Here is a 10,902-nt window from a genome sequence, read left to right as displayed (position 1 = left end):
GAAATATTTATATGAGGTACGTCTTCACAATCGAATATATGTATATGACACGTCCATAATAATTAATGTGAAGTGTTGTCAGGATGATTTATAGAGTCTGAGGTATGTAGTAAAGTCACACTATTCCAAGGATAACACTGAGTAGCATCACTCCCGACATCAAAAATTATAGGGAATACACTTCAATGATTGGCCTAAGAAATATTCAAAAAGCCAACAAGTTGCATATCTCACAGCATTATTTTGAATTTGTAGATAATCTAAAGAAAGGCATTCCTGGAAGTTGTTTTGATGTGGATAAGGACACGTGTGATAGAACAAAACTGTAGACCATTAAAATCAATACACATTTCCAAGAACAAGGCTACTCCTTTGTCTCCCCATCAAATGACTGTGTAAATAAAGTAAATCTTTCTTTCTGCAATAGAAAACATATGGTTATGAAAGTTCTTAACAGGTTAAAATTATATCCGACAGGGATTTGGAACTGGATTCAGTTTGGGTCCCAGTTTAGCATTAAGTGTTAATTTGTCAACAAGTTATCCAACATTAATAATTTTTGTCATCATTTTTCTGTCAATAAACATTTATTTACATCTGATTTGTCTGTAACTGCCAGTTACAGCTATCCAAATTACAAGAGTGATACTTTGAAATACCATACACACATCCTGCCTAACCACCAAGAGAAGTTGTTACTGTAGATGCCTGTGTTCTATGCAACATCAAAATTTAATTAACACAAAACAAAAAGTAAACTACCTATTCAGGACTATTGAGTATTCAATTTTTCAAAACCAATATGAAAATTATAGTATACAATCAATCACAGATTAACATCTTGCAATGAAACACAGTGGAAGACAGAAATAAAAGACAAAAAAACACCTCTGGAGTAGAAGAAACTTAACACAAATACAAAATAAAGTTATTTAAAACTTTTAACATGCATATACTTGGAATTCATATAGTACATTGGACCATTAAAATGTTATAATGATTGTCAGAAACTTTTTTTCAGGCTGCAGTCCATGTAGCAACAACACAGTGTTTCAACAAAGTATTATATTACAAAACATTTCATTCAGGTAATTAACAAGTCTACCTGTACTTCCATTGTTTTTTCCTGATTTCACTGCATACCTTGATTGTTCAATTTCTTGAAAATTTATGCTCACTTATCATCAGTTTTGTATGTTCTGGATTTTGGTGAACACGAGATACTATTAGATAGCATTTTTCTCCCTAATGTAGAGTGGTTGCAGTTAAGTCATTCACACAAATCATTCAAAACCAGCCAAGGATGAAGGTGTGATTGAGCAAATTTGACATTGACAACACCATTCCCTGTGCATTACTGAGCACACTGAGTGCATTGTTGAATCTTAGCTGTGATGTACTGCCTTATTTCCCATATTCATGACACCCTCCAATTACCACTTATTCAACTTACAGTATTCTCTACACTGAAAGATCTGCACAGATGAGTGGAGTATGAAATATACAGTGTAAGTATTTTCTTTATATGCTTCAAATACGTTATGTGCTCAGAATTATTAAGCTGATACGAATTGTCAAAATATATCAGTACACTGTGTTTCATCACACATAAAAGTAAAGAACAAATTAATCTGCCAACCCAATATTTCTGTGCACCCTTCACAGGAGACAGTAAAATCATCTTTCTGGCAATATAAAATTAAGCTCTTCAAGTTTTGTTACACACTTACACCCAAAAGGAATCCACTGATGGGATAATATGCAGTCACTGTAAAATGAATCACTGTACAATGAATGTTGACATACAGCTCACAGAAGTTCTGTACAACTTTCACACATTTCTCAGATATCTAAAAAAAAAGTCTATCACTCTGAAAAGACACACACTTGATTTTTGTAAACAAGTAAAACAACAATGGTGATGAAGTCTTTACTGTTTTTACATGAATTTTTGTTTTCTTGTGAACACAATCACTGCTGTTGTTGTTTCCTTTTGTACTGTGTTGGTTTCTCAAACACTTGCTTCATACCAGCAGCAAGAGTTGTGTGGAATTTCAGATTCTGAGCTGTTTCCGAAACCCACGGGGAATCAAACTGCGTTGTATCCTGGTCCACCAGGTGTGTATATTTTGTACGCCCACTTCGGCCGAAATTTTTCACCTGCATTACCTTTGGCAGAATAGTTTTATCAAAGTGATCTTCCAAAGTCGCAGCTGAGAAATCACGTTTAAACAATTCTTGATCTTCATCCTATATTACAAACAAAAAGAAAACAAAGTTCCAGTAAAATTCATAACCCAATATAAAAATGCTGAAATCAAGAAATGCATGCAATTGCTGTGGCACTGAGAGGAATCAAGGAAAAAACCATATATTACAAAGGCAAAAAATCCTAGATCTTCACCTTCATTTGTGACACACACACACACACACACACACACACACACACACACACACACACACACTAACTTATTCCTGAAAACATCTTAAAATGGAAAAATACATTTGTTTCATATTTTAGAATGAGGCCAACATCCACAAGCAATAACACGAAGAGTTTTGTTTGTTACAAAGAATTGTTTAACATATGGTGAGCTTTGAAAGTGACCTGGGTGCAATGAACACACACCATATCATGTTGGACCACTTCTGATTAAAAAAAAAAAAAAAAAAAAAAAAAAGAAAAAAAAGGCCTGAATCCTCCTGTAAATTAATGAATACGGTTCTCAATAACTTCCAATGGTATTTCATTATATTTCTCAGAATGAAACTGTTTCAGTTCAATAACATACATTAGTGGAGAGTAACGGGATCCTTAACTGTTTTTACAAAATTGGTAAGACTGGCTCTGTGACATGCAAATCTGGCTATCGTGGAGGTCAACAAAAATTTATTATTTTGCTATAATGCTCATCAAATTAATATTGGAAATTTGCAGCTGTATGTACATGAAAGGGGGAGAGGATTACCTTACAAGATCAACACTATGCTTCACAGCTGTTAAAAGGTAGTCCAAGCTGTATCTTCTCCTGGTGTCCTCCACATGTATGAGGGGGACCAAAAAATAAAAAAAAATTGTTTTACAAAAAATCATTTATTTGACAGAACACTTTCAAAACTTAAACACCTTCAACATAGTGTCTGTCAGACATAATATACTTTTCTCAACACTTTTTATGCTGGTGGAAATAGTTTTTAAACTTGACTGAAATTTGCTGTTTAGTGCCTCCAGCATTCTTTTCCTCTTCTTCAACATCTTGAAAATACTTTCCTTTCAGGATTCTTTTCTTTCTTGTGGTTTTTTAAAAAAACACAGGGGGCTAAATCTAATGTGTAGAGGGGGGCCAGGGGTGGGAGAAACTGTTGTCATTTGGTTTTTGGGCAAAAACTGCTTGCAACTCAATGCTGTGTGCACAGAGGCGTTGTTGTGGGACAAAAGCAAATCTCCTAATTGCCACAATGCAGGTGTTTTTCTCTCACTGTTTCACACAATCATTTTAGTACTCCCAGGTAGTAATGTCAGTTAACTGCAGTACCCTGGGGAATGAATTCATGATGGATGATCCCCTTGCTATGAAAAAGCAAACCAACATGCCCTGGGATCTCACTTTCCTTGCTTTCTTTGGTCTTGGTGATGATGGAGTCTTCTGCTCCTTGGATTGTTGCTCCATTTCCGGATCATATGCATAACACCATGAATCATCACCCGTTATGACTTTTGCCTCAAAATCCAGATCAATTTCTGACTGTTCCTTCACTTCCCAGCACATGCGCAAATGATTGGCTCTCTCGCACATGCGGAATGAATTTTGCCACAATATGTTTCATCTTCCATCAAAATTCATTTGTGTGAACTCCAGGATGTTCCAGCCATTTCCATCAATTCATCAATTGTTCATTGCAAATTTTTGACATCTTTGGAGAATACCATTTTCGACTTTGTTATGAGATTTGAAAATGGATCTTGGCCAGAATGTAGTCACTAAAAGAATAAAAAGTAAGAATTTGCAACTTGGAGTGGTTTTTTGTTCTACTAATTAAAAGAAGTTGCTGATCCAAGCTACTCCAGCATGCTGGAAGTTTGTAATTTATCAGCTGTTCTACTATGATTAAACATGACCACAATACAATTTTTTTCAATGTTTACGTCAATTCTGGAAGTCATGATTCACCTTCAACTGATAATTGACCACTTTTAAAATGAGAAAACCACTTGTAAGCTTATTTCTCATAAACAGTCAGAAGCACTGGGAAGTTTTTGCTGCTGGTTTCCCCAACAGGAAACTGAACTTGATGTTAGCACATTGGCAAATGTCCGCCACTGAAAAATTCACAAAACACAAGAAACAGTCACACTGACCACAATAATGTTTCTACATCAATGCCACTAGGACAACTGATACAAAATGGTCTCTAATGAAGGCATTTAGCAGGAGAATTCAGAACTAGTGTTCCACCAACTGCCAGAGAAAAATGCTCATTACCTTTGGGTCCCCCCCCCCCCCTCGTATGTCCTGCTTCTGGAAAAAGCATTAAACTAGTCTCACTGAATCACATTAGTTGTGTTCAATAGTTTGTAACACAGGTAGTGTGCACTTTGTAGCACTGAAGCATCTTCTTTATATTCATTTGATTTCCAAGAGGTTTGGGCAGCTTAACCACGAATATTTTGTTTATGCCATTCCAGTTACATTGTTAATACTGACCTTATGGTCTCCAGACACATATTAAACTCAGTAGTTCCTTTTTTATGGAAGTTGTCTTCTTTATTACAGATAACAACACTATTTAATGCTCATCCGTCACAATCAGTAACTGTATTTTGTCTTCCACTTCTGTGTTAGCCACATAAAGCCTTCCAAATGCGTGTGTCATGAAGGAACTACATACAGCAGGTCTTGATATCCACAACAGTATTGCAATTATTGTCACATATGCCTCTCCTAAGAAATTTACGTAACTTTTCCCTAAATGAAATTTACGCAAGGACAAACAGAAAATTTTTCTGTCTGGCACAATTTTCACGAAGTATAGTTACTGTTATGGTTATATGTTCATTTTGCAGTAGCATAAACAAATTGATAACTTTATCAGCAGACTAGTTCTGTTTACCATACATGGCATTTTAAAGCATTCATGTTGGATGCATTTTGTTCAAATAGAAAAACAGTGTCGTCATACAATTCTATGTTTTAGATAGGTTATCACCAATACAGAATTATCCGTCCGCCCCTGGTAGCTGAGTGATCAGCGCAACAGACTGTCAATTGTAAGGGCCCGGGTTCGATTCCCGGCTGGGTCGGAGATTTTCTCCGCTCAGGGACTGGGTGTTGTGTTGTCCTAATCATCATCGTTTCATCTCATCGACGCGCAAGTCGCCAAAGAGGTGTCAAATCGAAAGACTTGCACCAGGCGAGCAGTCTACCCAACGGGAGGCCCTCATCACACACCATTTCATTTCACAGAATTATCCGAAGCTAAATGTTGACGTGAATCCTACCCTTCCTGAATTATGTATTAATCACTGCAATGAATGTGGGAAGAGGAACTGGGATAGAAAAAGAAATGAAACATGTGGAAAGAGGATAAATGACCAAACACAGATTTAACTCTGCTCCTCCCAAATGTGAGTCCAGTGTACTAACAACTGGAACACCCAAATTGGTAAGAAGTGAAACTAAAGTACAAAACAAAGGAAGCATTTAGAGTAAGCTTAGGGGGTCCAAGACCAAGAGTATATTGTAGAGTAAGCTCCAAATGTGCAGTTCTGAGGTACAGGTGTTGAAATCATGAATCCATGTTGCTTCTGGGGTGAAGCGCAAACTAGAAATCCTTTGGAATAGGATACTATAAGCTACATACATGGTGTGTAAAGTTCTGGCAGAACAAAATTCTGCTGGTAAACTGGGGTGAGGGTCTGTGTCAAGTAAAATGGGCAAGAGTAGAAGGGAGATGGGAAACAGGAGGGGAAGAGGTTTCTTTCATTATTTTTTTAGATCATTAATACATCTGAGACAGAATAAGACAGCATAGGAAACCAGATTGTGGACTAGGCTGATTGTGCAACAAATTATGGTCCAAACTAATACATTCATAACTAACAAATAGGTTGTAGGACAAGGTCATTTTGTGTGAAAAGGATGGTAATCAAGGTTTTTTTTCCTTGGTTGGTTTGGCATGTACTGAAATATAGAATTGGTTATCAATGAAATAAAGACCAACACCATCACAGACAACGAGATTTTGAAAATTATCTGTCAAATGTTAGTCACTTGCAAGTTCCCTGGGTTATAATTGTTGTGTTGAACAAGTCAATTTAAAACTCTAATATATTCACTCAGTGAAAAATACTACAACACACTGACCATTTACATGCCCGTCTTAAGCCTTTTTTCCCCATACAGTGATTTATATTCAACTACGTTTCATCTCACATGCAACATACACATTATATTACTACACATTAAGAAATTTTTCTATGAGTAGAAGGAGATATGAAGCAGATATGATTTCACTTTGTGTTTGAAGTTACTTTAATTATCTATTACATTGTTTACATCACAGGGTAGATAGTCAAGGATTTCTGTACTAAATACATCACTTCTTCCTGTGCCGCTAAGACTGAGTGCTGGATAACATGTTTCCAAAATGCCTAACTGTTTAAAGAGCTGTCTACAAGAGACTCTAGGATGGACACCACATATTATTATTCTTATTACATGCTTCAACAAAACAAACATTTCTTTCCTCAATGAAGGGTTGCCTCAGAATGCCATAACACATTCATGAATGAAAATAGAAAAGTCATTCCCTATATTTTTACCCAAAAAATCAGCAACTATCATTAATAAAGAAGTTGCAGAACTTAGACATTTAAGACGCCCTATAACTTTCGGTTCAGGTTTGTAATATAAACATGTAAGTATTTACAATATTCCATTTCATTTAGTGAATTAACCTCGCTCATTATTTCCAATGGTGTGTTCCACGTCTTATACAGAACAGAATTGCATGTATTGTGTTTTATCAAGTTTCAGTCACAGTTAATTTAGACTTAAAGAAAATAACCAACTATTAATTTTCAATTTTTTTTTTCCATTTTCAAATATTGAAGTTTCTCTAATTGTATAGTCAGCACAGAGAACTACTCCTGCTTCTTAGTTATATGTTGGCAGAACATTTAGATAAAACAAGAATGAATCCAGTATTGATTTCCATGGTACATTGGTATTGATTATTCAGCTTTCTGAAGACGCTGTTTCTTGCCAGCACTCACCAAGTTTCTTAATAGACAGGATAACAAGCAGTTACCAGTGTGTTCTCTGATACCATTATATTTGAGCTTCTCTAAGAGAATACTGAGAACTGTACAATCAAATGCTTTTAGTCAGTCACGAAAAATACCACCTGGTAGTTTTTTTTTGTTATTTAAATTTTGTTTAATATACTCTGTGAATTTAAGAATGGTGTATTCTGATGAGAGACCCTTTTGAAATGAAAAGTGACTAAGTACACACATTAACAAATGTCTTGCATCACCCCTTTATTTCAAAATTTATGGCACAGAAACCTAAAATTGGCTCCAAGGCACTGTCTCTTGCCACTGAAGACAGACTACTTAAATGTATAGCAGTCATTCTGTGTGCTTGTCTCTGACTCAACATCAACAGAGTAGTAGCCTATCCTTTTCATAATATTATCAGTATTCCATCACGGATTTTCCATCGTTTTATTTTTGAATAGGTGTTTTATGGTTCTTGCATACATATTCTTTTCCAGTATCTTTGAGAAGAAGCTAAGCAGTGACACTGGTTAATAATTAACTGATTATTAATCTGCATCTTACTACCCATCGTATTATGTGGTCTCACAATAGCATATTTCAATCTGTGTGTTATACACAGTTTGATAGTGATGTGTTGCAGATTTCACTGAATACACTGTATGTATGTGAAGGAAAGGATTTTAGTAATTTTTCTGAGGTATTATCAACTCTGTGACAGTTTTTGCTTTTTAGGGAGTGAACTATATTCCTAATTTTCTTTGCCAGTACACTGAGTAATTTTGAATTGGTTGTATGTGTGTGGTACTGACATCGCAAGTATTCTATTGCTATATCATTCGAAATGTCCATTCCAATCTTCTGAGTTACTTCCAGGAAATGGTTATTAAATGTACTGGCTATCAGACTTCCATCATTTATTACTTGGAAAGTCCACACACTCCTCAACTGGTTTCTCTTTTACATTTTGTCCACACACATTTAATTTTGTGTGGATTATTAATTATAGACATCATACAGAGACTTTTTGATCCTCTAGCTGCTTCTCATAAGACAGTAAAGTGCATCTTGAAATATGAAACCAGTTATTTTTCTCTGTTCGTCTTAACCATTTCATATAATTTCCTTTTCCTCACAGATGATACACCTATTTTGATTCCTTTTGTAATCAAATGATTTTTACTATGAGAAGGATATATTGCTACTCACCATATAGAGGTGGTGTAGAGTTGCAGACATGTGCAACAAAAAAAAAAAAAAAAAAAAAAAAAAAAAAAAAAAAAAAAAAAAAAAAAAAAAAAAAAAACTGCTATACATTTGAGGTTTCGGCCCAAGGGCCTTCTTTTAATGTAGGGAAAAAAAAACTACACACACACACACAACACACACACACACACAAAACCACTGTAGCACTTGTGTGAATGTGTGTGTGTCTTCTACTCTAGAAGTTCTTTTAACCGAAAGCTCAAAAGTATAGCAGTCTTTCTGTTGTGCCTGTCTGCAGCTCAATGTCTCCTCTACATGGTGAGTAGCAATCTATCCTTTTATAATATTGTCATTATTCGATCTTGGATTTTCCATTGTCTGATTTCGCAAATGCTTTTCTAATTGTTTTTATTAGCGCCATACCCTATTGCCCTTCTTCTTCTTCTTATTTTTTTTCTTGGAATGCAGTCATTAAAGATGGATTTCTATCAATGAAAATATTAAATTTAAACAACAGAAAAAATGGGATGAAATAACAACAATACAAATTAGGATAGATTGCTACTCATCACATACAGGAGACAGGCACATTTAAAAGTAGACTATGCTACTGGACAACTCCATCACTGGGAGATACCATGAAAATCCTAGTGCCAGTCCCAAGCCTGCATAAAGGAGGAGCATTGGGCATGGGGCTAACAACCCAACCCCAGAAAAAAAGAGCTCATTATGGAACCAAAGGTGAAAGGAAGCCGGACAGATGCATGGACAAATGGCCTTGGCAACAGAAACAGCATATAAGTTGGTATTTAGTGACATGGAAAATAAGAACACTGAACAAGACTGGAGGACTGCAGAATCTGAAAAAGGAAATGAAGAAATATAATGTGATGATGGCAGCAATACAAGAGGTGAAATGGAAAGGCAGTGGAATATTAGCATCTGGGGCACACACATTGTTCTACAGCTGTGGAAGCAGAGGATATGGAGGCACAAGTTTTCTGTTTGATAATGCTCCTAAGGCTGCCATATTGACATTAAAGCCTGTTGGCAAAAGAACCTGTGTACTACAAATGAAAGCCCACTTCTTCAATATATCCTTCATATGTATATATGTTTCAACAGATGGTGGAAAAAGATATATTCTATGGGCAACTGGAATACGAAAAAGCAAGGGTGGCAAAGCATGATGTTAAGGTGGTTATGGACTTCAGTGCTCAAGTAGGAAGAAGAATTACATAACGGAAAGCTGCTGGTAAGGAGAGTCTGCATGAAGATTCTAATGATAATGGTATCAGACTAACTGATATTGCCATGTGCAATAACCTAGTTATATGGTTTTAAAAGCACAAGAATGCAAAGGAAGGATATCCAGAAAGTTACATGGTGTTCCCCAGATGGGATCACAAAAAATCAGATTGATCACATACTCATAGATAGGCAACATGCTTCATATATATTAGAGGTGAATAGTTGTCGTGGTGCAGATGGAGATAGTGATTACTATTCGGTAAGAATCAAATACCGACAGAGATAGCCAATTAAAGACAGACCAAGTAAACTATTGTGCCAAGGTTTGATGATGCCAAATTAAGAAATGATGAAAATACAGTACAACAGTATAAAACTATTTTGACAAATAGACTTAATGAAGCCAAAGATCAGGCAGGAGAGGGTATTGAAGAAAGATGGGAAACAGTCAAAGGTAAAATACATGGGACAGCTGAAACTGTACTGGATAGAAAGAAGCAATCGAGAACACAGGTCTGGTTTGATAAAGATTGTAGGAGGAAGATAGAAGAAAGGAATGAGACAAGAAAAAGAATGCCACAGAGGAGAACAAGAATTACTGTAGAAGAATGCCAGGAGAAGAGAAAGGAATCAGATTAGGAATGTAGGAGGAAAAAGAGAGAATTTGAAAGATGGTGGATTGATGAATTATAAGAGAGAAAGACTGCTCAGGAAACAAGGAAATTCTATATGAGGGTGAATGGTATAAAGAAAGGATTCCAACTCAGAGCACCTTTCTGTAAAAATAAGGAGGGAAATCTGACTGGAGGAAAAGATCAGATTTTAGACAGATGGGTGGAGTATTTTAGTGAACTACTGAATACAGAATCGGAAAACAAAGATGAGGTTGATGCTGGTAAGGTAGAAGAGGTGGAGCTAGAAGTAAACAGAGAAGAAGATTATTAGGAATCCGTCAAGGAACCTTCAGTGGAAGAAATTAAAGCTAGTATCAAGACTGTAAAAAAAAAAAAAAAAAAAAAAAAAAAAATGAAGCTCTGGGAGAAAAACTAATAAGGGTTTTGCATGACATTATAGCAGAAATATGGCAGAATGAAAATATTCCAGAATAATGGAATACAGCAATACTCTGCCCTATTCATAAGAAACATAACAAAGCCAACAGT

At 35.8% G+C, this 10,902-nt stretch overlaps 1 protein-coding gene across 1 annotated transcript in view; it reads right to left on the bottom strand.

The window, feature by feature from the left end:
* Positions 1-574: 574 nt before the first annotated feature.
* The window catches only part of LOC126184092 (microfibrillar-associated protein 1), a 76,592-nt gene continuing 66,264 nt past the window's right edge, over positions 575-10,902 (bottom strand). Inside the window, exon 8 of the mRNA XM_049926453.1 lies at positions 575-2,250. Within this exon, the coding sequence (XP_049782410.1) occupies positions 1,972-2,250 (279 nt within the window). The 3' untranslated portion in view covers positions 575-1,971. The remainder of the gene's footprint in view (positions 2,251-10,902) is intronic.

Source organism: Schistocerca cancellata, chromosome 4, assembly GCF_023864275.1.
Source record: "Schistocerca cancellata isolate TAMUIC-IGC-003103 chromosome 4, iqSchCanc2.1, whole genome shotgun sequence".
NCBI lineage: Eukaryota > Metazoa > Arthropoda > Insecta > Orthoptera > Acrididae > Schistocerca > Schistocerca cancellata.
This window is presented reverse-complemented; position numbering and strand designations above follow the sequence as displayed.